Source organism: Gopherus evgoodei, chromosome 20 (assembly GCF_007399415.2).
Source record: "Gopherus evgoodei ecotype Sinaloan lineage chromosome 20, rGopEvg1_v1.p, whole genome shotgun sequence".
In the NCBI taxonomy this organism is placed as follows: domain Eukaryota; kingdom Metazoa; phylum Chordata; order Testudines; family Testudinidae; genus Gopherus; species Gopherus evgoodei.
The window spans coordinates 15264424-15284052 of record NC_044341.1 but is presented as its reverse complement, the minus strand read 5'-3'; the positions used below and the strand labels follow the sequence as shown (position 1 = coordinate 15284052).

General features: G+C 48.2%; 1 protein-coding gene across 1 annotated transcript in view; it reads left to right on the top strand.

Annotated features, from left to right (window-relative positions):
* The window catches only part of FABP3 (fatty acid binding protein 3), a 28187-nt gene extending 9498 nt beyond the window's left edge, over window positions 1-18689 (top strand). Inside the window, exons 3-4 of the mRNA XM_030538676.1 lie at window positions 17726-17827; window positions 18419-18689. Of these exons, the coding sequence (XP_030394536.1) occupies window positions 17726-17827; window positions 18419-18472 (156 nt within the window). The 3' untranslated portion in view covers window positions 18473-18689. The remainder of the gene's footprint in view (window positions 1-17725; window positions 17828-18418) is intronic.
* The last annotated feature ends 940 nt before the right edge of the window (window positions 18690-19629 follow it).

The following is a 19629-nucleotide window of genomic DNA, read 5'->3' as shown; positions in this document are numbered from 1 at the left end:
GTTACAAAAATAAACCCCAGCCTGCCTTGGGGCTTATCAAACGGCTGAGATGCTCAGTGCGCTGGGGCTTCCGCATGCGCTGTTTGTTGTTAAACTGATTTATCTCTAAAAGGATCCGGGCACGCTCTGGGTGTGTGCGTGTGCGTACGTGGGGGGCGGGTCCATACCCCAAGTCTGCCCCCTGCTGGAGCGATGCAGTCATTCTCTTGGGGTACAGGCCTCCGGCTGGCCCTTGACGCAGGGGCCAATTTCAGCCTCTGTGCATATAACCTTCCTTGCTTAATTTCTCAGAGCGAGATGGGGCTCCCCCCGTGAGAGTGCTGGGCGGGGGACATGGGGAGACCCACTTCCTGCAGCATTGTAGTGCTGGCAAGGAAAGAAGACAGAAAGGAATGGGGTCAGCCCCCGCAGGTGCTGGAGTGCTGCAGCGCCCCCCGGTTTGAAGTGGTTTCCATCCTATTCAGGGTTTACAGTTTGGTTCAATGGCTCTCAGCCCCCCCCCCCACTATACAAATTGTTCCAGCCCCCCAAAGAAGGCTTGGCCAGGCCCAGGACAATCACACTGAGCCCTAATGAGGGATGTAGCATAGGCTATTTTTGAATGGTCTCCACTGGCGCCCCCAGTGCTTTCTGCCCGTCCCTACTTAGCGCCTCTGCCACTAGCACACCAGGACTGCCCTTTTGCTCACACCCGCCGCCCAGCTAAACACCAAGACCTGCCCCTTGGCGTGCCAGAGTCCGAATGGCAAAGCTAAGCGTGACAATCGGTCACACACCCGCCGTGGCTCTGTCATATTCACAGCAGGGACGTAGCCACGGGTGCGCCTGAGTGGGCTGCGGCCCACCCACTTAGCCTCCAGGCCCACCCAAATCGGGGCTGGAGCCACCTGAACCAGCGGCGGCTCCAGGCACCAGCGCTCCAAGCGTGTGCCTGGGGCAAGAAGCCGCTGGGGGCAGCCTGCTGGTCACTCTGAGGGAGGCATGCCTGCAGGAAGTCCGCTGGTCCTGCGGATTCGGCGGCAATTCAGCGGTGGGTACGCCGAAGCTGCGGGACCGGGGACCTCCCGCAGGCAAGCCACTGAAGGCAGCCTGCCTGCCGTGCTTGGGGCGTCAAAAAAGCTAGAGCCGCCCTTGACCCAAACCCACAGGCTGGGACTCCCGACCCCAGCTCGGTGTCTGTCCCGTTGGCCATGTCCCTCTCCTGCCAGCACTGCATGCCGCTGCCCCGGTCTCTGGCCCCAGCGCTAGCCATGCCCAGACCCGTCCCCACAAGGCACCCCCCCACCTAGGAGGGGGCGAGTCGTCCCAGACGGGGGGTGGGTCTTGCGTGGCGCCGACAGGAGTGGGATGCAGACAGACACCGAGGCGGGGTTGGGAGGGGTAGGCAAAGCTTGAGCCCCAGGAGAATGCCCCACAGCCTATGTGCCCCGAGCAGCCTCAGCTTCGGGTTGGAGGGGCTGGGGGAGGCGGGCCCCCCTCCTTTCTGGCCCCCTCCCTCCCACATCCCGTCATTGCCTGCCCACTGAAAACCTGGGGCCACCCCATTTTCCTGCCCTCACCATGCCACTGATTCACAGTGGGCCCCCCACCCCGAGGCTCCGGCCTTGCAGGGATAGCGCTTAGCGGAGCAGTCTCACCACCCACCAATACAAAGCCTAGAGGGGGGAGGGGTTGTTGGGGTGTCTCCTGCTCCCCAACCTCCAGTGGCTGAACCGATTTCACCTTCCGTAACACATCCCTCCCTGAGCTGCAGTGCTGCACAGGAGCCTGGCTTGGTGGTGAGTGAGCATGTCTCCTTCTAGATGTGGGCCCAGGACTGCGTTTAATCCCACTTCACAGCCAGGGAAGACGTTGCAGAGAAGTGACGGGCTTTGCCCACGACCCCCACAAGAAGCCGGGGCAGGGAACAGAGCCTGGAGCCCCGGACAGGAATAAGGAATGGCTCCCTTCAAGGGAATCGCATGTTAAGGGCAGTGTTTAAGAGAGTCCCATAATCTATGGTACAAACTGGAAAATCTATGTAAATAGCTAAAGATACTTAGCACTTTACATAAGACATTTTCTACCACGTCATTAAGCTGGGCAAGTATCATTGCCCTCCCCACACATACCTCCTTTTTGCATATGGGGAAACCGAGGCACAGAACAGGGAAGTGACAGTAAGAGGTGTTGAAGGTCAGTGGTAGGGTGGAGAATAAATGTAGGTCCTATCCATACACACGCACGGCCATGCATGACTCCTGGTTACAGCAGGTTATAACTTACAGTAAAACAACAGGAAAACACATTGCTATGGGGCTCTGTGAGATCCTGGGCCTATTTTCACTAGCCAAAATGTTCAGCTGATTCTATTGTGTGGGGGTGGGAGTGGGTGGTCAACTCGCTCTTAGCTCAGGCTTCCCAGGGTATCTCAATGGCACTGGAGAACTTCAGAAAAACAAACAGGGTGACACGGTCTAATGGAATCTACACTAAACTCACCTTGGCTTCCCATATGGAGCAAGCAGGCGTGAACTGCTCAGGACTGTTCTTTGTAGACTGGGCACGTGCCCTTCAGGTGCCCTGGGCAGCCAGCCAGAGGGTAAAGAATAGCAGGAAAAGCAGGACAGCAGCACAATAACCTCCCACTTGAGGCAGCCACTGCAGAGCTGTCCTGATCTGGGCACCGCATGCAGCCGCAGGTCGCCCCGCTGAGCCCAGCCAGCCCAAAGCTGTGTGGCTTGGTGGTGAGCACCCACCAACCCTTGACCAAGGGGCGAGGCTACTCAGGAAGACCAGGGCTCTAAAGAGCCCACTCCTAAGTGGCCAGAGGAGCTAGCAAACAGGAGCGGTTAGCAGAGGAGTTTTGCAAGGGAGTTCTCCAGGTGAAGGAGGAGTGATTACGTGACCCTTGGGCAGGGCTGGTCTTACCATGAGGCGAACTGAGGCCTCAGGTGCCAGACTGGGAGTGGGGGCGCCACTAGGACCCAGAGGGTAGAAAATTGTGTCTTCTGCTGGTGTTAGTGGTGTATATGTATTCTCTCTGCTCTAGATGCACAGAGATGGTGGAGTGCTGTGCTGGAGGAAGGAGGGCACAAGAGACATAACAGGCAGGTAGGAGAAGAGGTGAGAGGGAATAACAGAAAGCAGGGAGAGAGGGAGGGGGAGCCTCTTACTTACCTCTCCAGCACCCTCAAGAGCCTGGATTGATTAACACCAGCTTCTCAGGAAACCTGTTTCCTGGTGCTTCCCTGAACCCACTTGAGGAGAACAGGCAGTCTGCTGAAGTAGTAGGAGCCAGTTAGGCCCTTAAAATGCTGATATCTTCCCTCACTCAGGCCCGGCTACCAGCCTGCTTATTTGTCCCCTTCAGCTGAGTGTTGAGAGCCACTCTAGCTAGCACAGGACAGCAGTCATGAGTGAAAGAAGAAAACGCCCCTGTGGCCCAGCATTCAGAAAAAGAAAGAAAGCAAAGGAAGCTTTTCTATCTAAGCAGGAAGGAGCTCTCCTGACATACACAGACACAAATGTTCATGGTGAGCCTTCCGGCCCCAGTGAGGATGGGAGTGGTGAGGAGATGCCTGATCTTCCCGTTAATCAGAGTGCAGGTGACCTGGCAGCTACTGCAGCATCCATATCTCCATCTCAAATGGATGTAACCATGCACATTCCTGAAGAAAAGTCTAGATCAGAGAAGAGTCTGGAGGAGGAACAAGAAACAGCTGCTGCTGAGTTTAGTTCCTTAAGTCTAGATGATCCAGGACTGTGGACCCACTTGAGCAGTAGCCTGAGGGACTTCCTTGTACTGCATGGGCCACAGCAAGTGAAAAACTTAATGTTCCCCAAAGACAATGAAAACAGAAGTTTCCATCCAACACATTACTGGTGTGAAATCCCCAATGGTAACTAAGTGGAGAGGCCATGGCCTATGTACTCAAAACCCCAGAATGCTTCATACTGTTTTTGTTGCAAACTCCTCCAGTCTAATTTTTCAGCCACATTGGGTTCTACAGGAACAAAGGACTGGAAAAATCTGGCTAGAAATCTGGCACGCCATGAGAAAACAACAAATCACTAGAGAGCATTCCATACATGGAAAGAGCTTTAGATGAGGCCACCATAGATGATCAGCATCAAGAGCAGATTGCATCAGAGTCTCTTTACTGGCAAAATGTTCTGAAAAGGTTCGTTGCCATTGTGAGAATTCTTGCTACCCAAAACCTAGCACTGCCTGGCACTTCAGATCAGCTGTATGTGCCAAACAATGGACACTTCCTTAAAATTGTGGAGCTGATGGCTGAGTTTGATGCTGTACTCCAGGAGCATCTAAGAAGGGTCACCACCTGAGAAACGTACACACACCACTAGTTTGGAAAAACAATTCAAAATGAGATCAGACAGTACTGGCAACAAAAGTCAGAAGATTGTGGCAGATGTGAAGTCAGCAAGATATTACTCTGTTATTCTGGACTGCACACCTGACATCAGCCATACGGAACAAATGACTTTAATGGTACGTTTTGTAACAACAACAGAACCTAGTGAAAATGTCCCCGCAATCAGGAGTGGCTCTAGTTTTTTTGCCACCCCAAGCAAAAGAATTTTTGGCTGCCCCCCACCCCAGGGCTCCCCCCTGCACTCCTGCTGCCCCAGCACTGGGCTCCCTCCTTTCCCCCCCACCCACACTCCCCTGCCACCCCATCCCTGGGCTCTTCCCCTGAACCTGCACCCTCCTGCTGTCCCAGCCCTAGGTCACTGGTAACTCGCTCCCAGGGCAGGTCATTCAGCAGGAATTTTGGATGTGCACAGAACACAGACAGGATTGAGTCATAGAATATCAAGGTTGGAAGGGACCTCAGGAGATAGACTCATAGACTCTAGGACTGGAAGGGACCTTGAGAGGTCATCGAGTCCAGTCCCCTGCCCTCATGGCAGGACCAAATAGTCCAACCTGCTGCTTAAAGCAGGACCAATCCCCAGACAGTTTTTTACCCCAGTTCCCTAAATGGCACCCTAAAGGATTGAACTCACAAACCTAGGTTTAGCAGGCCAATGCTCAAACCACTGAACTATCCTATGGTTACAGAGCTGAACTAAAGTGGAACAATTTTCAGCTTGTGTGATTGGAGAATATCTGGATGCATATTATAAGACTGTCCTCCATAAATGAGGAAAAGTTGAGGTGCCTTTATTATTCTTTTGTTCCACTCTTTCTATGGGGAATTGCCAATACAATATCACTGTCTTTAAACAAATAAAACTAAAAAAAAAAAAAAAAAGGCAATGGATGTTGAAAATAGCAATTCCAGTCCTAAAAACCACTGGGAAGCATTTCTTGCTTCTTCATTTCTTATCCTACTTTTTCTACAGCAAGTTACAGTGGATCAGTAAATTTGTTTTGGGAGAAATGAGGTAACAGCTGCCCAAACTGAGTTTGAACACTCCTGAACTTTGAGTTGTTCAAATCTGGAAGGCAGGTGCTAGATTCCCTTTCTGAATATTAGCTACATCTGGAAAGGAAAAGTCAATTTCTGCTTCCATGGCTCAGAAGTGGAAACCCTCCTACGTGCCTGGTACTGTATCTAAAGTTGCCGAAGTCCCCTAACAGAGCCTCCCCTCGCTTACTTTTCATTTTAAATTCTAGTGGGATCCACGTACATGCCTTGCTAGGTTTCAGATAGAGAGGGGCACTGTCCCCCCCAATTCCTTCTTTGGGCGTTGCAAGGTGAGGTCACACCAGTATCCCTAATGCAGTCTGGGGATGTCTTCTGAAGGGGATATCTGGGGCAAAGCCTCCTACTACTTGGGCACACTCATTCCCCATTAACAGTGCCACCCCTTTCAACTCACAGCATAGCTCAGCTACCTTACTCCCTAACCCTCCCTTTCCTGTTGATAGCTGCCAAGGGATTGCTGGGAAATGTAGTTCTTTCCCTGCTCCAGGGCTGGCTCTATAGGCAGGGAGCTAGGCAAGGAACTACAGCTCCCAGCTTCAAATTTCTCTGTGGCTTAGTGTTGTGGCATGACATACTGTTTGAAATAAATGGTGTAAGTAAGAGACTCCAAGGTGTTGACCATAATATATCTGGAGCAATGGAACAACTGGACAAAGCAAAGTCATACCTACAGTCTAACCGGTCACATGAGGGATTTCAAAACGTTCTGAAGAGTGCACTGAAGTTGGCAGAGGAACTTCACACTGAAGTTATTTTCCCACCCATTCAAGAATACAAGAGTCACCGAAGAAGAAGACATTTTGATTATGAGGCACGGGATAATCCCATAAGAGACCCCAAACAACAATTCAAAGCTGAATTCTTTAACCAGGTGCTAGATTGTGCAATACAGTCAGTTGAAGAACATTTCATGCAGCTCAGGGAACACAGCAGTATATTTGGGATGTTGTACAATATTCCAAAACTCCTCACTATACCCGAAGACGACCTACACCAGCAATGCAGGGCACTAGAGACAGTGTTGACACATGATGACGTGCGCTATTGATGCGAGTGATTTAGGTGATGAACTGAAAGCCCTTTCAAGATACATTTCAACAGGATCAACTCCAAAGGCTGTTCTGGAATATATGTGCACAAATAAGATGACCACCCTCTTTCCAAATGCTTTTGTTGCTCTGCGCATACTTCTAACACTTCCTGTAACAGTTGCCAGTGGAGAACGCAGTTTCTCCAAGCTGAAGTTAATAAAAACACATCTACGCTCCACAATGACACAGGAGAGGCCGGTCGGCCTTGCAACCATCTCAATAGAGCTTGAGCTGGCCCAGACTGTGGACCTTCAAAGCTCCCCACCTCAGGTGCCAAAATGTTGTAGGCCGGCCCTGCCCTTGGGGTAAGTTTGTTGTCTGTTGTGTGTGTGTTTGTGTTCATTGTAGTGTGCTTGCTGCAGGACTGAAATATACCATGCAATCTGTTTGTTTGGGGGATTGTGTGCTGACCGTGTGGGGGCTGAGCCTAGTGGCCTGCTAGGCAAGGCTGGGAGCTTCTTAACGATGCTTTGATTTCTAATTTCTTTAGCACCCATCAACCCTTTACCAAGGGGCGGGGCTACTCAGGAAAACCAGGGCTTTAATAAGTCCACTCCTAAGCAACCAGAGCAGTGGATAACAGGGGAGTTTTGCAAAGGAGTTTGGGGGATACACATAACATTCCTTAAATTTCTTTAAACTTAAGCTACAAAACATCCCAATTAAAAACAAAACAACAACAAAGGAACCAGCTGCAGGAGTAAAAAGAGACTGCAGGCTAAAGTCCAGCAACAGAGTGGGGGCTACCCAGGTTATTGCACCCAAGGCAACATGTCTGATTACCTGCCCTAAGGGCAGGTGCCATATATGTGCATTCAGTGCAAGGCGCTCTTGGTCCTCAGAGACCGTGTACAGCAGGGGATTTCAAACTGTGGGTCGGGACCCCTCGGGGGGTCGCAAGGTTATTAAATGGGGGGTTGCGAGCTGTCAGCCTCCACCCCAAACCCTGCTTTGCCTCCAGCATTTATAATGGTGTTAAATATATAAAAACATGTTTTTAATTTATAAGGGGGGGTCGCACTCAGAGGCTTGCTATGTGAAAGGGGTCACCAGTACAAACGTTTGAGGAGCCTTGGTGTACAGGCTTTGGAGGCCAGAGTGGCTGAGCTGGAGGAGCTAAGGGAGACAGAGAGGTACATAGGTGAGACTTTCCGGGACACAGCAGAATGGTTCCACCCATTATCGGTTTACCATGGTGCCAGTGGCTCCGTGGCGCCTAGGCCCACACTCAGAAGGGGCCCATACTGCTCGCTTCCCCCACTCTCAGTGCATGGAGCAGCACGCTGGCTACTGGGGAGTCCAGCCCCAGAGAACACCTTACCCCCCACCCCCACCCTGCAGGCTCGGCCGGTCCCTGGGACGAGCAGACCGCCAGCCGCCACCCCACCCCCCACGATATGATACACTGTATCAGGGCCCTGATACATTGTATCTCCCCTGCCCGACCAGAGACAGGCAACAACATTCCAGACCAGCCCTCACCCTCTGCCCGCAGGGGTCCAGCCTGGGAGCTAAGAGCCCAAAGCACCCCAGGAGCTGCAGTTCCTTGGCCAGCTCCCTGCCTGGAAAGCTCGCCCTGGAGCTGGAAAGGAACTACATCTCCCAGCATTCCCTTGGCTGCTATCAACCAGAAAAGGAGGGGAAGTTGTCGAGGGCTGTTGAGACCTGATGCAGGGAGCGTGCTGTGAATGGGGAGCTGGCTGCTAGAAGAAGGTGGTGCTGTGAATGGGGAACATGTAGGCACAGAGAGTAAAAGACTTCTCCAGATTGGATTAGGGATGCTAGTGGCTATGGCTGACAGCCCTCAAAGAAGGAATTGAGTGGAATGAATGGACAGTGTGCCTCTATCTCAGTGGTTCTCAAAGTTTTGTACTGGTGACCCCTTTCACATAGCAAGCCTCTGAGTGTGCCCTCCCCCTTATACATTAAAAACACTTGTTTATATATTTAACACCATTATAAATGCTGGAGGCAAAGCGGGGTTTGGGGTGGAGACTGATAAATCTATCTGAAGCCTAGCAAGGGTCAGAGTTATGTGGACCCCACCAGGAGAAGTTAAAATGATAAGGAAGGAAGGGAAGGTTCTATTAGAGTACCTGGGCAGCTTTAGATACCAGGCACACAGGAGGTTGCGACTCAGTTTCCACTTCTGAGCCAAGGAAGCAGAAATTGGCTTTTCCCTTCCAGATTTATCTAACATTCAGAAAGGGAATCTAGCACCTGCCTTCCAGATTTACACCGTCAAAGTGAGCACTCAAGTTCAATTTGGGCCACTTTCTGTTACTTCATTTCTCCCAAGTCAAATACTGACCACTGTAAATTTCTGTAGAAAAAGGAGGATAAAATTGAGCAACAAATGTTGGCATCTTCCCAATGCTAACTATGACCAGAATTGCTATTTTCAACAACCATTCCCCTTTTTTTAGTTTTGTTTCCTGTAAAAACATAAAAAGAAGATGACAAGTTCTCCACAGAAAATAAGATTGCAACAACAGCAAAGGCACCTCAACTTTTCCTCATTATGTGAGACAGTCTTACATATGGATCCAGATATCCTCCAATCACACAAACTGAAAATTGTTCCACTTTACTGCAGTTCTGTAACCATGCAGGAACCAGTCCTGTGTTCTATGCACAACCAACATTCCTACTGAATTCAGAAGTGCCTTGCTTTTGTAACCATACCACCTGATATTTTCAGATCTTGTAAGCTAAGCATGTTTACATTTAGTAGTGGAGTGGGAGACCTCTCAGAAAAAGTTACGTGTTGCAGGAGGTGTTGATTATTCCACCCCTGCTCTGACAGCCTCTGTGCTGTTGAGGAGGATGAAAGGGAAGGAGAACATCCAGCTGGAGCAGAGGGAAATGATCCCATAGTTGAGACCCTCCTTCCAGATGATGTTGTGGTAACCTCTCGTACAGAGGATACCTCTCCAGGGGAGGGAACTCCACTTATTAGGAAGAGACAGGCATTAGTAATGAGTGATTCGATCATTAGAAACATTGATCACTGGATGTGCAATGACTGGGAGAACCATATGGTGACTTGCCTGCCTGGTGCGAAGGTTGCAGATCTCTCAAGACATCTACATAGGCTTATGTAGTGCTGTCAAAACCTAATCCCAGATTTGGACCTTAGCGTCCAAAATATGGGGGTTAGCATGAAAACCTCCAAGCTTAGTTACCAGCTTGGACATGGTAAAGCTGCCACCACCCAAAAAATTGGAGTGTTTTGGGGCACTCTGGTCCCCCCAAAAACCTTCCCTGGGGACCACAAGACCCAAATCCCTTGAGTCTCACAACAAAGGGAAATAAACCTTTTCCCTTCCCCCCTCCAGGTGTTCCTGGAGAGATACACAGAAGCAAACTCCGTGAACCTAAACAGAGGGACTCCACCCTCCCCATTCCCAGTCCTGGAAAACAGAATTACTTCCCTCTTCACCCAGAGGGAATGAAAAGTCAGGCTAGTAAATCTAACACACACAGATTTCCCCCTGACTTCTTCCTCCCACCAATTCCCTGGTGAGTACAGACTCAATTTCCCTGGAATTCCCCACTAAAGAAAAACTCCAACAGGTCTTAAAAAAAAAGCTTTATATAAAAATAAAGAAAAATACATAAAAACGGTCTCTCTGTATTAAGGTGACACATACAGGGTCATTTGCTTAAAAGAAATATGAATAAACAGCCTTATTCAAAAAGAATACAATTCAAAGCACTCCAGCAACTATAGACATGTAAATACAAAAGAAAAAAACAATAACCCTTATTGTTTTTATGAACTCTGTACTCACAGCTTGGAAACAGAAGATTAGAAAGCAGGAAATAGAAAAAATCCTTCTCATAGCTGAGAGAGCATACAGGCAGAAGACCAAGAACAAAGGACTCACACACAAACTTCCCTCCACCCAGAGTTGAAAAAATCCTGTTTCCTGATTGGTCCTCTGGTCAGGTGCTTCAGATACTTCTTTCCAGGTGAAAGAGACGTTAACCCTTAGCTATCTGTTTATGACAAGTGCTGGGGAGGAGCCGGTGGTTGTGGTACATGTAGGTAACAATGACATAAGGAAGGATAGGAGAGAGGTCCTGGAGGTCAAATTTAGGCTGTGAGGTAAGAGATTGAAGTCCAGGACCTCCATGGTAGCATTCTCTGAAATGCTTCCAGTTCCACATGCAGGGCCAGTTAAACAGGCAGAACTGCGTGGTCTCAATGCGTAGATGAGACGATGGTGTAGGGAGGAGGGGTTAAGATTCATAAGGAACTGGGGAAACTTTTGGGAAAGGGGGAGCCTATACAGGAAGGACGGGCTTCATAGATTCATAGACCCTAGGACTGGAAGGGACCTCGAGAGGTCATAGAGTCCAGTCCCCTGCCCTCATGGCAGGACCAAATACTGTCTAGACCATCCCTGACAGATGTTTATCTAACCTACTCTTAAATAGCTCCAGAGATGGAGATTCCACAACCTCCCTAGGCAATCTATTCCAGTGTTTAACCACCCTGACAGTTAGGAACTTTTTCCTAACGTCCAACCTAAATCTCCCTTGCTGCAGTTTAAGCCCATTGCTTCTTGTTCTATCATTAGAGGCTAAAGTGAACAAGTTTTCTCCCTCCTTCTTATGACACCCTTTTAGATAGCTCAAAACTGCTATCATGTCCCCTCTCAGTCTTCTCTTTTCCAAACTAAACAAACCCAGTTCTTTCAGGCTTCCTTCGTAGGTCATGTTCTCAAGACCTTTAATCATTCTTGCTGTTCTTCTCTGGACCCTCTCCAATTTCTCCACATCTTTCTTGAAATGCCCATGTCTTTTTTGAAATGCACCTAAACCAAGGTGGAACCAGATTACTGATGCTTAAAATTAAAAAGTTTGTAGAGCAGTTTTTAAATTAAGGGCTGGGGGAAAGCCAACAGGTGCAGAGGAGCACGTGGTTTGGACATCCCTTAGGGGAGGATCTATAAATGAAGATTTCCTATGTCCTAATAAGGAGAAGAGGATGGAAGATGATAAAATACAGGTAGGATCTGATGAGAAACAGTCAAATGAAAAAAAGTCCCATTCAATTACATCACCTAATGGCAGGCAGCTAAAAAGTGACAGGTTTTTTAAGTGCTTATATACCAATGCTAGGAGTCTAAATAATAAGATGGGTGAACTAGAGTGCCTCGTATTACATGAGGATATTGTTATAACAGGCATCACAGAAACTTTGTGGAATGAGGATAATCAATGGAACACAGTAATACCAGTGTGCAAAATATATCAGAACGACAGAACAGGTCATGCTGGTGGGGGAATGGCACTATATGTGAAAGAAAGTATAGAATCAAACAAAGTAAAAATCTTAAATGAACCAAACTGTACCATAGAATCTCTATGGATAGTAATTCCGTGCTTGAATAATAAAAATATAGCAGTAGAGATATATTACAGACCACCTGACCAGGACGGTGATAGAGACTGTGAAATGCTCAGGGAGATTAGAATAAAAAACCTAGTAATAATGGGGGGATTTCAACTATCCCCATATTGACTGGGTACATGTCACCTCAGGATGGGAGGCAGAGATAAAGTTTCTTGTATCAGAGGGGTAGCCGTGTTAGTCTGGTTCTGTAAAAGCAGCAAATAATCCTGTGGCACCTTATAGACTAACAGACGTTTTGGAGCATAAGCTTTCGTGAGTGAGCTCTTGATTACCTCACTGGTTACTCAGAAGTCCAAACAACACAGTTCCCTTAAAGTGATCCAGCCTCAGGCCTCCATCCACGTACCCACGTCAAATATGATTAAAATTTCTGTAAATCTGATTTCATCATATAAAAGAAAAGGTTCTACCAATCCCAGAGGACTGGATACATCACCTCCCAGGTTAATGAATGTTTCAGATCTTACCCAAATACACACTACAGCCAGTTCTTATTAACTGAACTAAAATTTATTAAAAAACAAAAGAGAGGCAGTATGGTTAAAAGATCAATATACATACAGACATGAGTTCAGTCCATTGAGATGCAGATTCATAGCAGAGATGGTGAGCTTCGTAGCTGCAAAGAGTTCCTTTAGAATTCAGTTCATAGGTCAGAGTCCAATGTCCAAATCTCACATTCAGCGCGTGCCGGCATAACTGGGACCTCAGTCTTGAGACGCAAACTTCCTCTGATGAAGCCTAAGTGGATCTGAGATGACAGAATCAGGACCCAAGGATCTTTTATACAATTTCATGTTTTTTGACAAAGTTGGGAGTTCAAAAGGTAATTAGGCTGACTTTAAAGGAAGTCCATCACTGGTACTTAGCTATAGAATTAACATAAGGCAATTTGCTTGTTGCTCCACTATTCACAGATGATTTGCTACCCATTTCAAAGAGAGATGAATACCGAGATATCCCGTGTTTACAATTCAATTAAATGAATTATCAGAATACAGCATAGACAGGGACTGTTGGTCACATTGTCTACCCTACTCATACATATGTAAAAATACACAAAACCACAAATATTATCTCCCCACATTCTTCTGTGGGTTATTTATTTTGCAGGATGCTTAACCCTTTCTAGCCATGCATCTCAGAAGCCAATTTTTAAAAAGGGCTCCAGAGGAGACCCCAGCAATTACAGACCGGTAGGCACGATTTCCGTACCGGGCAAACTAGTTGAAACTATAGTAAAGAACAAAATTGTCAGACAAAGAGATGAACGTAATTTGTTGAGGAAGAGTCAATGTGGTTTTCGTAAAGGGAAATCATCCCTCACCACTGCACTAGAATTCTTTGAGGTGGTCAACAAGCATGTGGACAAGGGGGATCCAATGGATATAGTGTATTTAGATTTTCAGAAAGCCTTTGACAAGGTCCCTCACTGAAGGCTGTCATGGAATAAGAGGGAAGTCCTCTCGTGGATTGGTAACTCATTAAAAGATAGGAAACAAAGGGTAGGAATAAATTATCAGTTTTCAGAATGGAGAGAGGTAAATAGTGGTGTCCCCCAGGGGTCTGAACTCAGACCAGTCCTGTTCAACATATTCATAAATGATATGGGAAAAGGGGTAAACAGTGAGGTGGCAACATTTGCAGAAGGTACAAAACTACTCAAGATAGTTAAATCCCAGGCAGACTGTGAAGAGCTACAAAAGGATCTCTCAAAACTGGGTGACTGGGCAACAAAATGGCAGATGAAATTCAATGTTGATAAATGAACATAATGTACATTGCAAAACATAATCCCAACTATACATATAAAATTATGGGGTATAAATTAGCTGTTACCACTCAAGAGAGAGATCTTGGAGTCATTGTGACTAGTTCTCTGTAAACATCCACTCAATGTGCAGCAGCAGTCAAAAAAGCAAACAGAATGTTGGGAATCATTAGGAAAGGGATTGATAATAAGACTGAAGATATCATATTGCCTCTATATAAATCCATGGTACGCCCTCACCTTGAATACTGTGTGCAGATGTGGTCACCCCATCTCGAAAAAGATATATTGGACTTGGAAAAGGTTCAGAAAAGGGCAACAAAAATTATTAGCGGTATGGAATGGCTGCCGTATGAAGAGAGATTAATAAGACTGGAATTTTTCAGCTTGGAAAAGAGATGACTAAGGGGGGCTTAATATAAATAAAATAACAGAGGGCTAGAAAATCATGACTGGTGTGGAGAAAGTGAAAAAGGAAGTGTTATTTACTCCTTTTCATAACACAAGAACTAGGGGCCACCAAATAAAATTAATAGGCAGCAGGTTTAAAACAAACAAAAGGAAGTATTTTTTCACACAACACAGTCAACCTGTGGAACTCTTTGCCAGAGGATGTTGTGAAACCCAAAACTATAACCGGGTTCAAAAAAGAACTAGATAAGTTTGTGGAGGATAGGTCCATCAATGGCTATTAGCCAGGATGGACAGGGATGGTGTCTTTAGCCTCTGTTTGCCAGAAGCTGGAAATGCATGACAGGGGATGGATCACTTGTTGATTACCAGTTCTGTTAATTCCCTCGGGGGCACCTGGCATTGGCCACTGTCGGAAGATAGGATACTGGGCTAGATGGACCTTTGGTCTGACCCAGTATGGCCATTCTTATGTTCTTATGACAGAGGATCTGTGCTGATCTGTGGTAAGAAGCTCAGGGCTTGGAAGGGGAGAGTTGACTAGGAATGGAATCTATCATCAGGGACAAGTGTTTAAGAGGCTGAGGAGAGCAATTAATGAAAGCCCCAGTTCTGGGCAGGTGTTGCTGTCTGGAAGGGTTTGCACCAACAGGAGACAGGAATTGGGTGGGACAGTCCAAGGGGCTGCCAGTGGATGGCATTTGGGGAAAGGATTTCCCTAATGGTGAGATCCACAAGGCTGGGGACTCATTTCCTGGGATGTTGGGTTCCTTGGGACACTCAAAGCTACCCTACACAGATCTTCCAGATATATAGCAGGGAAAAACCCTGCTGTGGTCCCCACCTCCCTGAGAGGGATGGCAGGGGTCTGCTGCTGCTCTCACTGTGACCAGGAGTGGGCTGACCAAATCTTTGCCATCTCTAGGTCCTAGCATCTGTAAAGCTTCCCCCAAAAGTGTTGTGAAACATCACACAGAGGCCCCCTGTCCCACCCAGCTGCTGCACCGTTCCTCTCTCTTGCCTTTATAGAGCCTTCTACCCTCTGCCCCATGCTCCCACCTTGGGAGATGCCAGGTCTTATATCCCCCAGGCCTGGAGTGCCACAAGGCTAGGAGGCCACCTTCTCTAGTGGGAACATGCCTGCAGCCGGTGGGTGGCCCAGACCAGGGAAGGGAGCAGTGGGGCAGGATCATCAGAGAGAAGGGGCTTGGTTTAAGCAGGATTGGCAGCTGGGAGCCATGGAACAATCTTGAGGGCTTAGCAAGGAGTTTAGAGAGCCCTGAATGCGCCTCCCAGAACATCCCAGGAGGGTGGCAGGGGGTAGCTGCATCTACAGAGATGGGGTTCTTCAAGCCGAGTACTCCCCAAGCATTGGGTGCTGGAAAGCAGGAGCTGAGTCCTGCAGCTCGAGCCCATCCCTGCGGGAATGAAAGAGGAAAGTTTTTCTTGCAAACACATGCAGAAGGGGGCAGAGTGATACCAGAACAGCAGCAGGAGGGGGCTGGGGGTTGCAGCACATCTCCAGAGGGCAGGAGGCTCTCTGGCCTGAGATGGACCTGGCTTGGCCTCACACCACCTGATTGCACAAGGGTTCCCTGGCTTTTTGGACAAGATAATTGTCACACTGACCTTAGCCATGGCCCAGCCTGCCTGTTAGGTCAGCGTCAACACAAGATGCTGTGTAAACACAGCCTTGCCAAGGCAGGGGCAGGGGGAGGGAACAATCAGGCTTTAATTACACTGCTCAGAAACCCATTCGTGACACTGTGACCTGAGTTCCCTGCCTGTCAATAAGCAGCTCATCGGGAGAGGAAATTCAGCCTCTGCAGCTCTTGTTTCCAAGGCAAAACTGGCTCATCTCAGCAACCAGCTCGGCAGGGATTAAATAAAGAGGCCTCCGTGATTCGGTCCTCTCTGAACAGCCCAAACAGCCCTGAAGAGGCGGTGAAGCATGCGGCAGGGGGAGAGCAGAGATAAGGAAGTCATGGCCACTCACACACCAATGCCACAGCTATCACCAGGACCATCAGTCCTTGGGGCCTGAGCTAAGGGTGAGCGTTATTACCATGCTGTTCTAGATGCTGAGCGTAAAGAATAGTGAAACCTTTGCTCATTGGCTTCAGTGGACCTCTGAGTCATCCGCCTGCACCCACTCCCTCCCACACACACCAGGTTGGTGAAGAGCTGTCTGTCTGACTCATCCTGGGAGTCAGAGCAGGGAGGGGTCACTCAAGCGCCAACTCTATTATAAGAGACAGACTGGCTCCCTGAGAGTGGGCTGGGAACCGAGGCTGAAAAGCCCTGGGATTAGGTGTTTCAGGACAGGGTTTGCATTTGTAATTGAAGTCTTGCCATGGGGCGTTGTCAGGTTAGAGTAAAGGCCACACCAGGGGAGGGCAGGTTTAAACAATCCCCTGCTCACTGTGGGAGCAGCACTAGAACTGCACCTGTTCCCATCAGCCACGGTGAACAGACACACCTGTCTTCCAAACCCGACCCAACTTCTACTCTGATCTCCAGCAGTTTGGACTCCTCCTTCCTTAGCCAAACCAGTGTGGCCACCCCCAAACTCTCACATAACAACAGCAGCACCCCTCTCCTTCCCTGTGGATCTCCTGAGTGTTTATTCCCCCTGGACATTAATCAGCCCCTTCAATTACGGTTGAGGCGAGAGAACCCTCAGGTGGGACCAAAGGGTAGGAAAGACTCCCTCCTCCTCCCTTTTTTGGCATTTACTCACCACGGAAATTCATGTCAAGATGCACCATTAAACTCAGAGTCAGTTCTAGGGTCCCATGATTGGGGTTGTGGGGTGGTATTTTGAGGTCCCTAGATGTCACTATTTAAAAAACAACCCACCTTCCAGAAGTCCAGGGGCTGGGGAAACTCCTGGAAAATCTTGGATTTTAAGAGTTTACAAATAAAATTTAGCTCCAGTGTCAATATTTTGCTGTGATTTAGAATTTATATACAGGATGAAGTCGCTCCCATCTGCCACTGTTCACTGCTTTACACTGAACAACTTGGTTCATATTTTAGCCTCTCTTGCAATTTAGGACTCTTTGATGATTGCGGTGCGGGGTGGGATGTCCCCTTTGCTCCCTAGTAGCGCCAGGCCTGATTAAAATCTTTTTCTTTGCCACCATGACCGTCCCTGTAAACTAATTCTAGCAGCTAGGAGGGCAGGGTCCATTCTCTCTGCAGCCACCAAAAACTTCTTTTGTACAAGCCACCGAAATACAGCTGCTGGGATGGCCAGGCGAATGCCCTGCCCTGCTCTAGTTGCAGCAACGAACAGCCAAGCATCAGTGAGATCTAAAAATCTCCACTTCCAGCCCTGAGCTAATTCTGATAGCTCTTTCTGCAGTGATGCCACTCTGCCTGCACCGCTTCCTTGCTTTCACAGTTCCCAGGCATTCACTCTTTTGATAGACATGAAAGATCCTGCTGACCTCAAATCCTTGGGAATGTGCGAGCAGAGACACTGCGTGTGCCGAACCTTAAGCCCACGAAGGATCTATCTTATTACCCCATTTTAAACCACTAGTGCTGCTCCTATGCGATGCGCTTTGATCTCTCTCTCCCCCTGCAGTCTCTCGTGACGCTGGATGGAGGAAAACTCATCCATGTGCAGAAATGGGATGGAAAGGAGACAACGTTAGTCCGAGAACTGGAGGATGGGAAGTTAATTCTGGTAAGAGGACAAAAATATTCCTAGGATCTGTTAACGGCACCTGCCTTTCCATTCACTCAAGGTATTGCCAGTCAGTAGGTGGCATCAGATAAACGTAGGGGTTGTCTACAGCGGTTAAGTTGTAACTGCTGTAACTAGCCCTGTTAAAGCACTACAAAGTCCCTTGTGTGGAAGACGATACATCAGTATAAAGGTGCATATTCCCGTACAGGAAAGAGAAATAGCTATACTGGTAATAAGGTACATTTATACCAGCTTATACCAAGGGTGGTATCGGTATAAATATATTCTGAACCCACAGTTAAACCAGTCCAACAAGTGCAGGCCAGGCCTTGGACGGGTTAGAAGAACCAGAACAACTGGCTGAATATCTGTCCTACAGGGATAGCTTAAAAGCTGAGAGAGAAGCTAGGGGGCAGATCTCAAGAACTGGTAATTCCCTGAACTCCAGTCAAATCCTGCCCTGCCCTGCCCTGCCCTGTGGTGAATGCCTGACAGAACCTGCTGGGGGTAAAGTCAGCTGTGAAGCTCCTGGCGAGGGACTGACCCCAAATCCTCCTCTAACCTCCCTTGTTTTGTTTCTGATTCCAGACTCTCACCATGGGCACTGTTATCTGTACTCGAACGTATGAAAAGGCAACATAGACACCAGCTCTCTGATGATCACCCGGTGCTGAACTCACTGAATTGTCTATTTCTCCCCCCAAACATTTTGTATTCAATTTAATATGTGAGCATGGAGCCAGTGCAGGCGAGCCCTCCCCTTCTGCCCATGAGTCTGCTTTCTGTGGTACTGTGGTTTTTGGTTTTTTTAATCTTGTAAGGCATCATGTGGAAAATAATAAACCAAAGTTGTTACAGATTGGTGTCTGGCTTGCTCCGGGGAAGGCTCACAAGCTGTCTCCACAGCAGGACTAATTTTCAGCAGCTCTGGCTCTAGGCCTCACTCTGCTCTCGGCCAGCTGGGTGGGTGGGCATAGGGTGGGTTCTGCTTAGGTAATACTGCAGGCTTTGGACTTGCAGAGACAAACAAACCCTATCAAGGAAGTCGGAGCAGCTGAATACAGGCTTTGCTTCCAGGCTCGCTAGGCAGCCAGAGCGGAACAAATGTTTTTTAAAAAAATTCTAGATTTTTCCTGGGAGGGAAAGGCTGTTTTCTAGCCAGCTCCAGTTGTAGCCCTGCTCAGAGCAGGTCAAAGCAGCCTGGCGGTTAAAATGTCAGTAGTCCCTGCTGGCCTCTCTACTAGTGCTCCCACCAGTGGAAAAACAACAGGACACTCAAAGTGTGGCCAGAGAATACACCTACTCCACAACGCCGTAGCCACTGATCGACCAAACACTGTTTAATCTTGGATCAGTCCCTCTATCATCTTCTTTCAAACCCCCTCCAGTTTGCCAATTAGCTGAGCAGCAGTTGGGTCTCTTAGGATCACATGCTGGCTGCTATGTTCAAGGGTCTGCAAAACCAGAGGGATGCTGCTACTTGGGTTGCTACAGCTCCACAAGTCTCTCCAACTCCCTCCCCATTCTAGCTCTGAGTCATCTTTGCTCAAATTTTGCATTACACGCCCTCTAGTGGCCTTGGCCCCAGGTAGAATTGCAGCTAAGGAAGAAGAAAAACATTTTCCCATGGCTGACTTACCTTTAAGCAGCCTGTTCAGACAACACACATTTCTACTACTCTGGGAAAGCTGGATCCACAGTGCAGACATACTAGGCACTGTTCCCGTTTGCTTTGTAACCAGGCAGCTACAAGGGTGCCACTGTGGTTTAAAGACAGTGTTCCACCACCATTACCACAC